This window comes from Dryobates pubescens, chromosome 10, assembly GCF_014839835.1.
Source record: "Dryobates pubescens isolate bDryPub1 chromosome 10, bDryPub1.pri, whole genome shotgun sequence".
Classification (NCBI taxonomy): Eukaryota; Metazoa; Chordata; class Aves; order Piciformes; family Picidae; genus Dryobates; species Dryobates pubescens.
This window is the reverse complement of record NC_071621.1, coordinates 35,758,511-35,777,357: the sequence shown is the minus strand read 5'-3', so window position 1 is coordinate 35,777,357 and position 18,847 is coordinate 35,758,511. Positions and strand designations below refer to the sequence as shown.

General features: G+C 42.9%; 1 protein-coding gene across 1 annotated transcript in view; it reads left to right on the top strand.

The window, feature by feature from the left end:
* Positions 1-11,877, top strand: part of LOC104301166 (putative N-acetylated-alpha-linked acidic dipeptidase) — a 33,758-nt gene extending 21,881 nt beyond the window's left edge. Inside the window, exons 13-19 of the mRNA XM_009901517.2 lie at positions 821-888; positions 2,705-2,796; positions 3,577-3,667; positions 4,930-5,194; positions 6,583-6,664; positions 9,226-9,318; positions 11,171-11,877. Of these exons, the coding sequence (XP_009899819.2) occupies positions 821-888; positions 2,705-2,796; positions 3,577-3,667; positions 4,930-5,194; positions 6,583-6,664; positions 9,226-9,318; positions 11,171-11,360 (881 nt within the window). The 3' untranslated portion in view covers positions 11,361-11,877. The remainder of the gene's footprint in view (positions 1-820; positions 889-2,704; positions 2,797-3,576; positions 3,668-4,929; positions 5,195-6,582; positions 6,665-9,225; positions 9,319-11,170) is intronic.
* Positions 11,878-18,847: the final 6,970 nt, after the last annotated feature.

Genomic DNA, 18,847 nt, shown 5'->3' with positions numbered 1-18,847 from the left:
TGGAAGGTGTCCAGAGAAGGGCAACGAAGCTGGGGAGGGGTCTGGAGCACAGCCCTGTGAGGAGAGGCTGAGGGAGCTGGGGTTGCTTAGCCTGGAGAAGAGGAGGCTCAGGGGAGACCTTATTGCTCTTTACAACTATCTGAAGGGAGGTTGTAGCCAGGTGGGGGTTGGTCTCTTCTCTGAGGCAAGCAGCACCAGAACAAGAGGACACAGTCTCAAGCTGCACCAAGGGAGGTTTAGGCTGGATGTTAGGAAGAAATTCTTCATAGAAAGAGTTGTTAGCAATTGGAATGTGCTGTCCAGGGAGGTGGTGGAGTCACCACCACTGGAGGTGTTTAGGAGGAGATGTGATGGGGTGCTTGGTGCCATGGTTTAGTTGATTAGATGGAGTTGGATGATGGGTTGGACTCGATGATCTCGAAGGTCTCTTCCAACCTGGTTAATTCTATTCTATTCTATTCTATTCTATTCTATTCTATTCTATTCTATTCTATTCTATTCCAGTAGCCAGACTATTTGGGAAGCCATGTGGAGGGACAAGAAGTGTTGTGGCCCTGTAAGGAGTTCTGTGCCAATGCTTTAGTCAACTTCCCCTTTATAACTTGTAGTAAACATAGGGACATAGGAAAATTTCTTCAGGGCTGCTTCCAAAAGCTGGGCTATAATTCACCCTAAGCAATAAAAGATCACAGAAGAACTGTTCTGCAAGGAGAATCAGCTTGTCCCATGTAGACAATATAGCTCTTTAGTCCCTTTCTTCTTAATAAATAGTGAGATGTGGTTTCAGATGAGTAGAATTGTAGTTTGTCATATTTTTCAGGTAACTACACACTACGGGTGGATTGCACGCCGCTGATGTACAGACTGGTGTACAATCTGACTAAAGAGGTAATACCACTGAAAAGCTTTAGCCAGCATGTTCAGTGCTTGCTTACTGCTTGGGGCTCTGTGTAGAAAATAATACAGCAGATCTCTTTCCTTCTTTCCTACTGCATTACCCCTTTTAAGTCAGCAGCTAAGCTACTGGAGGTTTTTAAAAGGAGTGGCGAAAGAATTTCAAGCTTATACCTTTAAATTATTAGCTATTCAGACCTGGGGGAGTTTTCCACTTCTCCTGTGAAAGTATTCCTTCCACAAACAAAAGAATACAAAAATGCTGTGAGCTAAAGGACACAAACAAGCACAAACCTGGCTGCCTTGTCCAGCTACTAGGGTAACCGTGATAGTGGGAGATTGACTCCCTTTAGGCAGGGTAAAGAATCTGGTTTATTATAGTGTTGCTTTTGGCCTGATTTGACAGGTTTGGTCACAGTATCACAGTATATCAGAGGTTGGAAGGGACCTCCAGAGATCATCTGGTCCAACCCCCCTGCCAAAGCAGGATCACTTAGGGTAGTCTGCACAGGAATGCATCCAGGTGGATTTTGAATGTCTCCAGAGAAGGAGACTCCACAACCTCCCTGGGCAGCCTGTTCCAGTGCTCTGTCACCCTCGCTGTAAAGAAGTTCCTCCTCTTGTTGAGGTGAAATCTTCTATGTTCAGTTTTGAACCTGTTGTTCCTTGTCTTATTACTGTGCACCACTGAAAAGAGCTTGGCCCCCTCCACCTGACACCCACCCCTCAGATATTTATAGGCATGGATGAGAACCCCTCTCAGTCTTCTCAAGACTAAACAGCCCCAGGGCTCTCAGTCTCTCTTTACTGGGGAGATGATAAGTCCCCTAAGCATCCTCATGGCTCTCCATTGGATTCTCTCCAGAAGTTCTCTGTCTTTCTTGAACTGGGGAGCCCAAAACTGGACACAGGATTCAAAGTATGGTCTCACCAGGGCAGAGTAGAGAGGGATATTCATTGGCTCTGACTGATGCTTTCACACACACTTGTGTGGCACACAAAAATAAAAGGTAGGGACTCTTCTCAGGTGATAGCCTCACCCTCCTAGGTGTAAGATGTCCATTGCTTGGAGAGTGGGTCTTAGAGGCTGGCACTATCAGCTTTTCATTTCTGGGCTTTTAAACCATTTTTTCTGTTCATCTGTATTAAAGCATGAGCATTTAATTAGACTTCTATGGGTATGCTTCATATATTTATGTAAGGTACATTGAACTACACTGTATCTTCTATGACTCCCCTGTGTCTGTCTTTTCCAGTTGGTAGTTTGATTTGTCATCTTGTGGAAGGTGGCATTAGACTGATACAAAAGTAAAGAAAATGTAATGCAGTATAATGATTTTCAGGTAATGGAAAGACAGCAAATAAAATTTAACTCTGTTAAAATTAGGTGCCCAGATAGAGATATTTCTGTCTTGAACAGCAGAAGAGCTGATCACAGTTCCCGTGGTGGGCTGTGCTAAGTGCAGGTGTCCAGAACACAATGTCCAGAAGACAATTAGGTCAGCAGTGTCTCAGTTTGGACACCAAGAGTCATTGTTAAAATGCTGACCTAAATACCACCAAACATGGTTGTGTAACCCCTTCCTTGAGCTGAGAAGCAGCAACAAGGACTGATGAATCCATGCAACCAGAGCTTGTTGGTGTTCATTTGAAGTATTAAAATGGAAATAAAAAAGGCTAAGGGATTTAAGTCCATGACTTATTCATTGCCCTAAACCAGAGATTTTGTGAAATAACAGGTTGTACATGTATTGCTTGATAACATTTCAAACTGTACCCTTTCTCTTGTTTTTTTACAATATACTTCTAGATACCAAGTCCTGATGAGGGCTTCGAAGGAAAATCTCTTTATGAGAGCTGGTTACAAAAAAATCCATCAGTAGAATACAGCAATGTTCCCAGGTCAGTGACTAATGAAAACAAACAATATACAAAAAGCTGCTTTAACTTGTAGAGTGTAGCCACTTAACAAAGTGAACACCTGAAAGGAATGGTATGAAATGGTCTAAGTTCCAGAGTTTTACTGATTGCAGCTGATGCACCATTGTACAACAGTTTTGTACCTTGACTCTGTGGCATAAACAGGGAAGCTTTACATATAAAAAGTGTTTGTGCAGTTTGTAGAGATTTAGACAAGTGAAAGTAGTAGCACAAGCCAGAGGCAGGCACACAAGATGCCAGCTCAGCAGTTTTCCCTTGCACTTGCTTTCAGTCTCCTGGGAGCCTTTTGAATTTGCATGGCTGGGGAGCGTAGCAGGCATGATTTTAGAACACTGCCCTTCAAGTTTATTCAGGGTTTCTCTAGAGAATCTTAAAGACCTGTTGTCTTCCATGGAGCCTTGCTGGTACTGTTGTGGTTTCTCTGCATTGAGAGCTGGGGATAGTGGAAATTCAGCAGAAGGAAAGTTACTGGATCTTCTCAGTGATTAAAGGCAGTGAGTTAAATTTTTCTCTGAGAGTCTTATTTCTCTGCCCCTGAAAATGATGACTCTGCTCCTCCATGAGGTGCATGTAATGTAGAGGCCACGGGCAATTCATGGCCATGTCAGAATGAGGGTACTAGGGAAAGTCTGTGTAGTGGCTGCCACTGCAGAATAAAGAATTGCCCCAGTAGTTGTAAGCAAACTGAAATGATGCTTTACTTATTGTTACTCAAGGCATTTTCCTCTTTCTTGTTAAAAGAATAAATAAGCTGGGTTCTGGCAATGACTTTGAAGTCTTTTTTCAACGCCTTGGCATTGCTTCAGGCAGAGCACGTTACAGTAAAAACTGGGTAAGTCTGTGTCTTTGTGTTTGTCTGCTCTGTAACTGCCTGAATAATGTCACCCCTAACTGAGCTTTAATGTGCCAGAGTGGAGTCCTAGCTCATTACTAGAATTCTATGTGCTACTACAACAGAAATATTTAATAAACAATGGTCAGCTCAGGGTCAGTCAGACAAAAGGACCTTTGCTCAAAAGAAACAGATGTGCTCAAAAATACATATGATTGGTGAAGGCTTGTGGGTTGCTTATGGTGATTTCTGATTGATTTGGGATAAGTTATGAAGCTTTGAATTCAAAATGGTTCAGAATGGTTTTATAGAAAATGCAGGTTTGGCTCTGGAGCATAGTGTGAGATGAGACTATTCAGTGTGGTCTCTTCCTCTGCAAAGGCACATCCAAAGCCACAAACAGAAATGACTGCTTGAGATCCAAGTAGAGAGGAAGAGCAATCTCACATCAATTTAGCCAAATAAAAGTTAAGTGTCTGTTCTCAGCTACCTTCTTTAGGCTCTGTTCATGGTCAGTGGAGAGAGATAGCTCCAAATGGCCATTCATTTCATCATAGGTTGATGTCTAAGAGAGTTACCACTGAGCAGTTCTCATTCAACTGTCTGTAGTAGCTGCATAGGATTAGTGTGACTTGAAAACTTGACAATGCCTTGAATCACATGGCAAAGGTTTTCAAGCAAAACTATAATATTTGCAGCTGAATCATAGAATCACAGAATCAATGAGGTTGGAAAACACCTCAGAGATCATCAAGTCCAACCTGTCACCCAACACCTCAGGACTAACTAAACCATGGCTTCAAGTGCCACATACAATACCCTCTTGAACACCTCCAGGGATGGTGACTCCACCACCTCCCTGAGCAGCACATCCCAATGGCCAATCTCTCCTTCCGGGAAGAATTTCTTCCTAACATTCAGCCTAAACCTCCCCTGGCACAGCTTGAGACTGTGTCCTCTTGTTCTGGTGCTGGTTGTCTGGGAGAAGAGACCAACCCCCACCTGGCTACAGCCTCCCTTCAGGTAGTTGTAGAGAGCAATAAGGTCTCCCCTGAGCCTTCTCCAGGCTAAACAACCCCAGCTCCCTCAGCCTCTCCTCACAGGGCTGTGCTCCAAACCCCTCCCCAGCCTCATTGCCCTTCTCTGGACACATTCAAGTGTCTCAATATCCTTCTTAGATCGAGGGGCCCAGAACTGGACACAGGACTCAAGGTGTGGCTTAAGCAGTGAATAATGGGTTTGTTTGGGTTTATTTGTTTCAGGATGTAGAAAAATACAGCAGCTATCCAGTTTATCACAGTGTCTATGAAACCTATGAAATTGTGGAGCAGTTTTATGATCCCACTTTCAAGAACCATCTGACGGTCGCTCAGGTACGGGGAGGGCTGGTTTTTGAACTGGCCAACTCCGCTGTGCTTCCTTTCGACTGTAGAGATTATGCATCAGCTGTGAGCAACTATGCTCACATCATCTATAATTTGTCAAGGAAACATGAAGAGGCACTGGCAACATACAATGTGTCCTTTGGTATGTACAGTCTTTAATCACACTTCTCCGTAGTACGTCTTAGGGTTGGCCTGGTTTTTACCTTGTTCTCTATAAACAGTAAATAAAACAAGAGACTTCAATAACAATTTCAATACATTCAATAATTTCAATAGTGTCCATTGTTTCAATGATTCCAGTAGTTCCAATAAGACAAGGTTTCAGTAAGGTGAACTATTTTGTCACTAGTATGCCTGTGTAGAGACTAAGCCACTGCCAAGCAGAACTAACACTTACAGTCACATGTTCTTTGACCTGTGCATGGTTGATCAATATTGGCAACAAGATACTTCTGTCTTGTTCCTTTGAAAAAACAGTCACACTGCCTTGCAGCTGATGGTGTTGGATAATTGTTTGTCCAACACTGGTCACAGAGAATCGTAAGATAATGATAAGAATGTTTGAAGGAACCTCAGGAGGCCTCTAGCTCAACCTGCTAAAGGCAGGATCAGCTTTATCCCATCTAGTCTCGAAACCCTCCAAAGACAGAGACTACAGAATCTCTCTGCACCAAAGTGCTTGATTGCCCTCAGGGTAAAACCATTTATGTGAAAGGCAGTCAGATCTCTTGTTTCAATTTGTGGGCACATGATGACAAGTGCAAGCACCATGAAGTTTCCCCTGGGCCTTGGTCAGGCAGGAATGGTTCACAACATGCCTCCTGCCTGAGAAGCCTTTATTGTATTTGCAACGTTATGCAGTATTCCATTTAGGACTTGGCTGCTAATGAACACTATCAGGTAGGCCCATGTACACACACACACACACACAGACAGTCTCTGTCCTCAAAACTCAGATCTGTGTGGAGGGACATACTAGCAAACCACAAAATAGACTAGACTAGACTAGACTAGACTAGACTAGACTAGACTAGAATAGACCAGGTTGGAAGAGATCTTCAAGATCATCAAGTCCAACCTCTCACCCAACACCATCTAATCAACTAAACCATGGCACCAAGCACCCCCTCCAGTCTCCTCCTAAACACGTCCAGTGATGGGGACTCCACCACCTCCCTGGGCAGCACATTCCAATGGACAATCTCTCTGTGAAGAATTTCTACCTAACAGCCAGCCTAAACCTCCTGGGTCTAGCAATTCATGCTCTAGATTTTGGTATTTCTGTGCATTCCTCAAGCAGCAAATAATAAATACTCACAAAAATACTGATTTCTGTTGTCCCCAAGGCAAGTTTTTACACACCATTACATAGTTTTTAATGTAGATTGAATATGGGGTCATCTGATTTTCATTCAGTGAGAATTGCCAGGTCATGATCGCAGTGAAAAACATGAAGCTTTGGTTTGACTTTGATTTCTTTAGTGATTCTTTCAGAGTTTAAAGTTGAACACTTCTTCTTGCTTTCTCCAGATGCTCTATTTTCTGCTGTGAAAAATTTTACAGAAGTTGCTGCTAGCTTTCATGAGAGACTGCAACAAATAGATACCAATGAGTAAGTCTGACACTTTTTTCTTCCAGTCAAACACAATACAGTCAATACAAGTCCTCTGGGCTCTGAGGGAATTTCATCCCCTGAATAACCTTGGTGACACATGACTGAAAACTATGCTTTTCTTTTTAAGTTCATATGGACTCTTGTCTTTTAGGATCTGGTCAATCTGGGAAACCAAGTACAGAAATGTTGGATTAGTGGACATCAGAGACACTGCAAGGCCTGGGAATCTAGCCATGTTAACTTCAAAAAGTGTCAATGCTTCATGAGATTTAGTTGAGGAGTAGTGCCAGGATGATACATGGATATGACTAGAATGCCAGTTAGCATGAGCAGAGGCAGCTCAGGTGTATAACTCAAAGCAGAGACATGTCCCAAGGTGCTGACTCAAATGTTGCCTCATGGTGTTTGCTTGCCAACACTCTAGTTTTCAAGATCCTGGTACCATTTCATGGAAAAAATAATGAAAAAAAATGATTGTAGATCACAGAGTCATAGAATTAACCAGGTTGGAAAAGCCAACCTATCACCCAACACCATCTAATCAACTATACCATGGCACTAAGTACCTCATCAGGTCTGTTTTTAAACACTTCCAGGGATGGTGACTCCACCACCTCCCTGGGCAGCACATTCCAATGTCCAATCTCTCTTTCTGGGACCTTTGAGATCATGGAATCCAACCTATCACCCAACACCATCTAATCAATTAAACCATGGCACCAAGTGCCTCATCCAGTCTCTTCTTAAACACCTCCAGTGATGGTGACTCCACCACCTCCCAGGGCAGCACATTCCAATGGGTAATCTCTCTTTCTGGGAAGAACTTCTTCCTAACATCCAGCCTAAACCTCCCCTGGCACAGCTAGAGACTGTGTCCTCTTGTTCTGGTGCTGGTTGCTTGGGAGAAGAGACCAACCCCCAGCTGGCTACAACCTCCTTTCAGGTAGTTGTAGATGGCAGTAAGGTCTCCCCAGAGCCTCCTCTTCTCCAGGCTAAACAACCCCAGCTCCCTCAGCCTCTCCTCACAGGGCTTGTGCTTGAGACCCCTCCCCTGCCTCATTGTCCTTCTCTGGACACATTCCAGCAACTCAACATCTTTCCTAAACCAAGGAATTTCCTTCCTAAACTGAGGGTCCCAGAACTGGACACAGGACTGAAGGTGTGGCCTAACCAGTGCTGAGTACAGGGCACAATGACTTCCCTGCTCCTGCTGGCCACACTCTTCCTGATGCAGGCCAGGATGCCATTGGCCTTCTTGGCCACCTGGGCACAATGCTGGTTCATATTCAGCCTACTATCTACCAGCACCCCCAGTTCTTTTTCTGCCTGGCTGCTCTCCAGCCACTCTGACCCCAGCCTGGAGTGCTGCATGGGGTTGCTGTGGCCAATGTGTAGAACCTGGCACTCAGACTTGTTAAATCTTGTGGCAAGCTTTGTGGCAAGCTTTCAAAGAATTCTATGTACCACCTATGCCAAAAGGCCTAATTTGCACTTGGTTCTTACTTTATTCTTTGTAGGCCATGCCCACAATGGGAAACAACTTCTTTTTGTATATACATATGTGTATGCTACATTTCTTTGGAAGAATCTCATTTAGCCATATGCTTACCCTTATGGAAGACTAAATGGGAATGAAACCCCTCTTTTTAATGGCAGCAAGATTCAATCTCAATGAGTTAACAATAATTTCTTGTGTAAAATATGACATTTCTGACATAGGCCACATATGGGACACTTTCAAGATGGCTTTATTGGTGGACAGCCTAAATCCAAGTACTTATTCAACCAACCAGTTTTGGTTTCCATTCACATCAGTGCAAACCTGAAACCATTTTACTGGTGGTAGTAGGGTTCCTCTAGGTTTACTGTGATATGTCTGTTTCCCTGGTTTTATTTTGTAATTGGCAAATGCCTTTGAAGCTCTGCAATAAGTAACTTTGCATGTAAACTACCATGCCCACATATATTCAGTGTATTCTTTTTCACAGTTCTTTTATTTGTTAAGCATCAGTAGTATGCTCAGAGCTATTCAAAGCACACAGACACAGATGGTCTCTGCTCTAGGGAATTTGCAGTCTGCCATCAGAAAAACACAGTTCTTGGATGATTCAAAAGATGATTCTAACATCACAGGGTTCCTGTTTCTCAGATGTTGTGGGTTTACATGACAATAAATGTGATTTTATTGATGTCATTTGCAGCTAGCTGGCTTTGTGGAAAGCAGGGTCTTTGGAAAACTGTCATACAAAAGAAGCCATTGGTCTACATAAGTGTCCCAATGAAAAGAAGAGAAAGGAATAAGATACAACATGAAAGACTGTTCCACAGCCTTTAAAACCAGCTTTAAGAGACTTTCAGGTTATTAACCAGACTGTCTCACAATACAGGTCAGCATAATTCTGCAGATTAGCTGACCTGGACTGTCTTGAGGGCAACACTTTAAGTTCAACATCTCAGATTTACTGTCCTTCATAAATCCAGTACTGTGTATATTGGGGCACAGGATGAAAGTGGGCCAAACACTCTGTCACTAATATATTCCTCTGTTTTCCTTCTAGCCTACTTGCTGTCAGATCACTGAATGATCAGCTCATGTTTCTAGAAAGAGCTTTCATTGATCCTCTTGGATTGCCTGGCAGGCCGTTCTATAGGTAAGAAAGGCTTCTTTTTCACTTCATTTCACTCATTAGGGAGCACCCTACAAATAATTCCTTCAATATTTTACAGGTCTGTAAGTGGAATTGAAATGATTTTATTAAACATGGTTAAAGTAGGTTAAATAGGATAAAGATTGACAAGGAAAAACACTGGGGCAAACTTCACTGAGATATGCTGCACAGAATAGAGGTTGGACAGGTTGGAACCCTGATTACATCAGTAACTTCATTTCCACTAATTTCTGTAGGCTTCTAAACAGATCTAAAGATTTGGCCATGGGCTCAGTTCAAGTAATTCCAGTGGTAAAGGATCTTTTAAAAAGAAATAGGATAGAACTGAAGTATCTACAGTGTGATCGATTCCAGCAGAACAGTCGTGCTAGCAAATACAGTGTAGAGGGCACCACGCCAACAGCAATGAAGGGAGCTCAGTAGTTCCCTTATGCAATTCAAGAAGTAAATCTTGTTTGAGAGGCAGAACAGTCAAGTCAGTTGTAGCTTTTTGGTCCTTTTACCAGTCTGCATAATTCAGAACAGTCATATTTCCACTAAAAAGTTCCACTGGAAAGAAGCTGTGGGAAGAGAACTTAAGGTCTATGGTCATTGTACCTCTCATTGATGCTGATTCAAAATCTGTTGAGAACAGTCTCTTGTTGAAGCATCAGCTTTCTTACATCAAAGCTTGCCTACAGCTGTTGGAGACTGTGTCTGTCTATGTATTCACAGAAAGAGTGACTGACCATTGGAATGGGCTTCCCAGGGAGGTGGTGGAGTCACCATCACTGGAGGTGTTTAGGAAGAGGCTGGATGAGGCACTTGGTGCCATGCTTTAATTGATTAGATGGTGTTGGGTGATAGGTTGGATTTGATGGTCTCAAAGGTCTTTTCCAACCTGGTCAATTCAATTCAATTCAATTCAATGCTATGCTATGCTATGCTATGCTATTCTGTGCTATTCTATTCTGTGCTATTCTATTCTATTCTATTCTATCTGTGAGAAAAGAAGATGGATTTTTTTCATCTTTCTATTTTATCTAAAATGAGGGAAAGGAACATACTTCAGTCAACTTTATCTCAAGTCTTAGCTACAAAGTTCTGGAATTCACATGGGATCATGTATTTTATGTCATTTTCTTGATTCATAAATGGTAGCTAATATTGCTGCAATAATCTTATTTACATCTTCAGTGTCAAGAATTTAACACATGGTATAGAAACAGATTTGTTCAGAAAATAATGTGATTTATTTTTTCTAATTGTGGTGGTTTCAGGCTATGCCTTTAAAATTCAGTTGCAGAGTTTGAGCAGAATGGTAGAAAAATGTAAATCAATCACTCTTGGGTGTAAAAAGGAAAACAAAAGATTGTTCTAAACAAATTCATTGGGTAAATATGTGGAATGAGAGGAGCTGTACCATAACAATTCTTCCTTTTTTCTCTTCTCTTCTGATCTCTGGCTGGTTTTGCTTTGCTCAGGAGAAAGAACCTGCTTTTGGCTGGCCTTGGCCAAGTCTAACTTCTCTGCTCCTTTCTCTTGTCCCTTTTTGTACAGGGGGGTAAGGGGAGGCAGAAGCTGGTAGCTTCCCCTGGTCCTTGGCCAGGGGGGTCCTTGTGCTGTTTATTAATTGTAAATATCTGTATCATATTGTAACTCCTGGATATTTGGTACCTATTCATTGCATTCCATTGTAGAGTGTAGATTCTGCTTGTAAACACAGCTCCATTTGCTTCTGAGTTGGTCTGGCAAAGTTAATGCTGGGGGGGAACTTCAGCTCACCACATTACAAAACATAATTGGGGCCCAACACTAACACAGAGTGTTATTTTTCCCTTCAACTTCCTTACAGACACATCATCTTTGCTCCAAGCAGCCACAACAAGTATGTAGGAGAATCATTCCCAGGAATCTATGATGCCATGTTTGACATTGAAAACAAAGCTGATCAAGAGGAAGCCTGGGATGAAGTCAAGAGGCAGATTTCCATTGCAGCCTTCACCGTGCAGGCAGCAGCAGGGACGCTGAACGAAGCAGCATAAATATCAGTAACATAATCATCCACAAAGACTATGTATGACAGTTTGCAGCAGCCTTACAAACAGGGCATTTTAAACCACCAGGATGATTATTAGAAAGACCCCCAAAATCAAACAAAATCTTTCTCAAGTATTATGCCCAAGTGGAATGCATTTGTCAATGTTAACAAGGTAATGTACTGCAATAGACATCTGGCTTCAGATGACTTCTGAAGTGAGAGTGAAATAGTTTCATGTTTTCTCTCAGCTTCATGTTTGAGAATTGCTAACCACTGGGTTGTTTTTTTCCAGAGTTCTGGATATCCCTAGCTTGATTATTACAGCAGTACCCAGGGCATTAGGAAGCCAGAAGTCATTTTTCATGTTTCCATCAATTTCTAATTTTGTTGTTGATTTTTTATTTATTTACCTTGAAGCTGTAAAATTATACTCCAAGATAGCCCTTCCAGCTCTCCTTTTACACAAAGCATCATGTTTAGTTGATTACATGGTGTTGGATGATAGGTTGCACTCCATGTTCTCAAAAGTCTCTTCCAGCCTGGTCTGGTCTATTCCATTCCATTCCATTCCATTCCATCCTATCCTATCCTATCCTGTCCTATCCTGTGTATGAAGATGGGAACACTGTCACACACTGTGTGAGGGATATATGATGATCATAACAAGTTTTGGGCAGCTGGCCCAGAACACTCATCCATGTTGTTGTTCTCTTTACATGCTGAGACTTGCAGCTGTTTGCAAATAAAACTAATCATGCTGCCTTCCAGTCACCAGAGTAACAAGAAGGCATCTTGTCAGTTGTATAACCACCTCACAACACATGCCTTTTGGGATGAAGACCTACTTTTACTCTTTTATCCAAAATCTACCCCTGCTATGCCTTGTCCAGCTCAAGGTATTTTTAACACACTGGTGCAGTTCATTTTTCCTTACCAAGGGCAGGACTCTGCACTTATCCCTGTTGAGCCTCATTAGGTTCCTCTCTGCCCAGTTCTCCAGTCTGTCCAAGACTTGCTGAATGGCCTCACAGCCTTCAGTCAAATCAGCCAAGCCTCCCAGTCTGGTATCATCAGCAAACTTGCTGAGCAGATGCTCTGTCCCATCATTGATAAAGATATTGAACAGGACTGGATCCAGCACTGATCTCTGGGAGTCCCTGGGGAACTCCACTAGTTACAGGTCTCCAGCTGGACCTGGCACCACTCTTTGCACTCTGTTGTGTAACCAATTCTTAATCAATCTATCTGTTCTATCCCACACCTCCTGAGCTTCCTCACAAGGATGTTATGGGAGACAGTGTCAAGGTTAATGTAGACTACATCCACTGGTCTCCTTGCATCTATGCATTATGTTAGGACATCAATGCTGTCAGACTAATGAAGCATGATTTCCCCTTGGTAAATCCATGCTGACTACTCCTGATAACCTTCTTCTCTTCCATATGCCTAGAGATGACCTCCAAAATGAGCTGCTCCATCATTTTTCCAGGGATGGAGGTGAGGCTGACTGGTCTGTAGTTGCCTGGAACCTCTTTCTTGCCCTTTTTGAAAACTGGAGTGACATTGGCTTTCCTCCAGTCCTCAGGCACCTCTCCTGGATTTGGCAAAAATGATGGAGACTGGTATGGTGACAACATCAGCCAGTTCTTTCAGTACTCTTGGGTGCATCTAATCAGGGCCCATGGACTTGTGTATATTCAATTTGTGTAACTGATCCCTAGCCAAGTCTTCATGGACCACTGGAGAGTCTTCCCTCCAGGCTTTTCATAGAATCATAGAATCAATAAGGTTGGAAGAGACCTCAAAGATCACCAAGTCCAACCTGTCACCACAGACCTCATGATTAAACCATGGCACCAAGTGCCACGTCCAATCCCCTCTTGAACACCTCCAGGGATGGGGACTCCACCACCTCCCTGGGCAGCCCATTCCAATGGCTAACAACTGCTGACAGGGAGCTTGGGCTTGAAGATCTCCAGAGGGCCCTTCCAGCCCCTACCATCCTGTGACCCTGTGATCATGTCCTTAGTCCAAAAGGATACCAAATTATGACTGTCTCTGTAGAGCCTCTGCTTCTGATTTTGCTGTGCAGTTTACTGTCATGACAGATTGCTCAAAAGACTACAATAGGACAACAAAGATAAGACAGAGAAATGTCAGAACATCAAATCCCTTCATCTGACAGTGCCACTGGGGGCGTTGCTAAGGTCTTCAACAGGGGGTTATGTTTTGTGCCATTTGATCTGCCATTCTAGCTGAGGCCACCAACATGACTCAGAAGACTGTCCCACAGTCTGATGGTTTTCCTTAACACCTCATTCATTCCTAAGTATTTCTACTCCTCACATGAAATCCCTTTAGGCAAGTTACTGCAGTTAAGTCTTTATTTTACTTAACTGTTGGTCTTTTCTCATACAATGATGCAGTTTATTATATAATGGGAAGTGTTCTTATAAGCACACTTACTGCCCAGTTGTTCTCATGCAAAAGCAATTGGAGCAGAACCCTGGAGCCATGTCTGCCCTAGAGCTGTATCTTCCCTCAGACCTAGTTGTGCTAATAGGAGACATTGCTGTTTCTAACTGGTTTATCACAGCTGGCTGCTCCACTGCTCCTCTGGCCAGTGAAGGGTTCATGATGACAGTCTATAATCCACCTCTGGCAAAATTAACCTGGTTAGTTTTGATCATCATTTAGGCTAACCTAGAGGGTCTGATGTCTGCAGCAGTCAAGGGAGTAACAGCACAAATCCATTGTGTAGCAGCAGGTGGCAATGAACAGCTTCTCTTGAGCAGATGGATACGAAAAGAGACTCCCAAATTATGGAGATCCTCCCCTGAATGACCTAAGCTTTCTGAACACTGTATTCTCTCAACCCAAGAGATGTATTTTTTTATCCCTGGCCTAACCTTAGCATTGTTTTATTTAGGGTTTAGTTGGGGCCCATTTTGGCAATGGCTAGCAGATAACACACAATGGCAGGACCCAGAACCTCACAAAATCCTGAGATAGTTACATTTTCAAACTGCAGCAAAGTCCATTGGAGAAAAAATGTATCTGTAGGCTGTCCTCTAACCACTGCAGGGAACAAGGTATAGGGGTAGAAACTCTCGCTCTCCTATTGACCCTATCCTGCTGCACATAAAAGCATTTAAAGCTAGCTGGCCCAGAGAGAGGCTGGTTGTGAGAGTTTGTGTGATGTTTTTGGTGAGGTGCAACTGAAACTGTCCAGTGCCTTCTCCCAGGTCTGGGTCTGCTTTGTGATCCATCCTGGTTCAGTGAAAAAACCCACAACCTGCAGCAAATGAATTTTTCAAACAGATAAAGCTTTGATTACTTTTTTAGAAGACTGTCTTTAGATGGACTCTGTCCAGCTCCTGCCCCAGCCCCTAACCCAGTCTTTGAGAGATCTGAGATCAAAGACTCAGTGTTCCATGCTGTCAAAGAAGGTGTTTCCCACTTGCTTTGCAGCATGCAGCTTTTTTGATCTCCCTTCTGAAAAGCCTAATACTTCATGCTGACTCCTCGTGAGACAGCCACTGTGATTCTTACCCTTAGCTTCTCCAGCATGATCTTGGATGTTCCTGGCCCCACTACAGAAACCCAGCACAACTTACAGATTTATTATGACAGGCCAGAACTCTTTCTGGTTTTCTTCAATATACTGGGCTGCAACTTCAGACTGTTATAACAGCTGCTTCTGAGCTGGTAAGATATCTCTGCATCTTTATCTAGCACTTGCTGAGAGACAAGACAGACAGGAGTTGGTAAGCATGGTAGGTATTCCATGGTAAGCTGTTCACACTCCTAAGGGTATACCTTGGACTCCTTTGTGTGAAGAAGGAAGCACAGATGTCTAGTTCTGCAAGTCCTAAGTTAGACATGGCAGCATCTACTATTCAGACACATTATGACCCACTCTGAAGTTCTTGATCAATTTGTAAATTTAGAATCAGAATCGTTAAGGTTGGAAAAGACCTCAAAGATCATCAAGTCCAACCTGTCACCCAACACCTCATGACTAACTAAACCATGGCTTCAAGTGCCACATCCAATCCTTTTTTGGAATACTTCCAGGGATGGTGACTCCACCACCTCCCTGGGCAGCACATTCCAGTGGCAAATTACTCTTTCTGGGCAGAACTTTCTCCTCACCTCCAGTCTAAACTTCCCCTGGCACAGCTTGAGACTGTGTCCTCTTGTTCTGGTGCTGGTTGCCTGGGAGAAGAGACCAAGCCCCACCTGGCTACAACCTCCCTTCAGGTAGTTGTAGAGAGCAGTAAGGTCTCCCCTGAGCCTCCTCCAGGCTAAGCAACCCCAGCTCCCTCAGCCTCTCCTCACAGGGCTGTGCTCCAGACCCCTCCCCAGCCTCCTTGCCCTTCTCTGGACACATTCAAGTGTCTCAATGTCCTTCTTGAACTGAGGAGCCCAGAACTGGACACAGGACTCAAGGTGTGGCCTAACCAGTGCTGAGTACAGGGTTAGAATGACTTCCCTGCTCCTGCTGGCCACACTATTTCTGATGCTTTTTAGTCTTCAAGAACTTCTATGGAAACACTGATAAGAACATTCTTCTCTGTAAATAATTTCTTATTGCCAGTTTTGTATGGAGTACAGATCAGGCCACTGCAGCCTTCAGTTCCTCAAAGACTGTTTCAGGCAGTTGTGACTGGTGCCATTACTGGACAACAAAGGACAAAGCTAACTGCTGAATCTGCATGATTTGTGGATTCAAACCATATGCCAAAATGCATTGATGCATATGCAGCTGTCCACTTCCACTATGTGTCACTAGGGTTATCAGCTCTAAATCAGTTCTAAACAAACAAACAAGCAAAAAAACCCCAGAAAAGGACAATTGTGTATGCACTGAGGAATGCCATTTCACATGACTCATTTATCAGGATGATACAAAGGAGCAAGGGTCACATTCCACAGGTAGGAATAAAGTGAGGCCCACTGACATGTGCCAGCAAGTGCAGACATCTAGTTCCTACCAGACAAGCAGGGAACAATGGTTACATAAATAAGCAATATTCATTAACAGTCTGTTAGTGTGTTGTTGCAAACTCTGTAGTTGCACTCAGAACCATTTCCAGTCCATTGATTCTTAAAGGTCAAAAAACTGAACCAGCCTTATGAGCAAGGAGATTTATGCTATGAAGCAATCTACTAAGGAAAGCCCAGTGACAAGCCAGATACTCTTTAAGCATCTGTGTTCTTTGTTAGATCTGTCAGGGTATCTCAGTGGTATAGTTATTAGCTAACTCAAGCCCTGAGTGTGAAATCCTTTCCTATACAAGAAGTCAAGATAAGCTTTCTGTGCTGATTCTCCTTCAGTGAAGTGGAACTTTAAACAACATTGTAAGTGGGGGTTACTTTCCAGACTACTACAGTGAGTTGAAATTCATCCTTAACACTGCCAAGTGATCTTGACTACATTAGCTGTTTTGGCTCTCAAGCTGTGATACTATCCCAGAGTAATTGGCCAACAGGGACTGTTGAGTTAAGTAAAAAAACCTTAAATCCATTGTTAATAAGAGCAAAGGCCAAAATCAACCATGCTGAATTGTTTAGTTTATTGGTCACCCAACCTGAGCCAGCTTTTCATGTAACCAGATGTTTTCAGCTAGAGATGGCCATCAGCACAGTTGTTTACTATAATCGTTTGTTTTCTAAATGTGCTGTGATTAATACTTGGAAGAGCTAACATGGAATGTCAGAACATGCCACAACTAATAACTAATAGTACCAAGACTATATTTTAACTGGTGAAAGCCACTTGGTTGCTGCTATTGTTCATTATTAATATTACTGATGTACTTATGACTTTAGAAAGATGTAGGCATAGAAATAAATGCATTTCATACCTTCTGACTGGTGCTATTCTTACCTTCTTCCTCCACTGATGTTATCATCATGTGAGGTCTAATTTAGATAGTAATATCCAAAAGCTCCTGTCACTTTACTGTCTATTATGTGCCAGTCCTACACCTGTGGTGCTGTATAAAAGCTAATAATACATCAATATGCTCATTCTTTGCAAGTTCTGTAGGTGGAATTCCATCTGGTTTGTATATGTCATGTGAGATGTTAGTGTGAAAAGTCCTTGCTGTTCAGAGTTTGGGATGGCTTAGGAGCAGTTGGGAAGTGGCAGGGAAAAAGGATCACAAACGTGGACATGCTTATCATTTAAAAAAGCCATGCAGACATATGTTTAAGACAGTGGCTGTGACTGGTGCAGAATTCCCAAGTGCCATAAATCTTCTCTAATCTCTGCAAAGCCTCACTGAGGTTGTTTGGACATTAGCCAGTCTTTTCAGCTCTTTCTGGGTATTTTCAATATTTCACAACGTTTTGGTACTTGGAGCACTGCCATTTCTTTCACAGAATATATCACAGAATCATAGAATCAATAAGGTTGGAAAAGACCTCAGAGATCGTCAAGTCTAACCTGTCACCCAACACCTCAGGACTAACTAAACCATGGCACCAAGAGCCACATCCAACCCCCTCTTGAACACCTCCAGGGATGGTGACTCCACCACCTCCCCGGGCAGCACATTCCAATGGCTAACAACTCTCTCAGTGAAGAACTTTCTCCTCACCTCAAGTCTCCACTTCCCGTGGCGCAGCTTCAGACTGTGTCCTCTCGTTCTGGTGCCCTCTGCTTTTGGAGTCAGTGGTAAGAACTCAAAGCGTGACTATGCTCCCAGCAAAGTTTTCCTGTCTTCAGCCAGATAACTGGTCTTGCTTGGGCAGGTCCTCACTTCCAGAAAGATCATTTTTAGCTTCCAGGTATCCATGCAGGAGCCCAGGGAGAGTGTAGAAAATATGGAGATTTGATGATTCTGTAAAAATATCTTAACTATTCCATGGGCTGAAGTTGTGTCCTTTCCCATGAGGTATTTATGGATTTGGCTGAATTAGACTAGGAGAGCGTGACCCTAAGAACCTTGTAATCCAAAGTGTAAAAAGCTATACAGTATAGGGAACATTTCTGCAGCTTTTCCCAGTTGCAGATTGGATGATGTCTGGATGTCTCCCCATTGGCTAATTAAATTGTATTCTGAGTTGCTCTATTTATCACTTGCCAAGGATTTTACTTACTGTAACCATGGATTACAAGGGGAGCAGTTCAGTGCTTCATTGGTAAAGAGAACACAAGTTTTCCCTTCCTCCACTTCACCTCTTCACCACTTCTACTGAAACAAATACTGGTTGTGATGAAGCCTAAACCAGGAACTTTCAAAACCAGAAACTCCTGATAATTAATAAAAATTAGCCCTTAAATGCCACTTAATGCCTTGCTTGGTGTGCTGTCTAGATGGATATTTGTTTCAGAGGTACACATACAGCTACACACAAGCTGTCTTGTGGGGTAAGACTAAGAAATGGAGGTGTTTCATTGCACTCGAAAAAGTCGGATCGTCACTATCCAGTGATTAAGGCTGGTTAGGCAAAACGAGAGCTGGGAAGCACAGAAGCCAG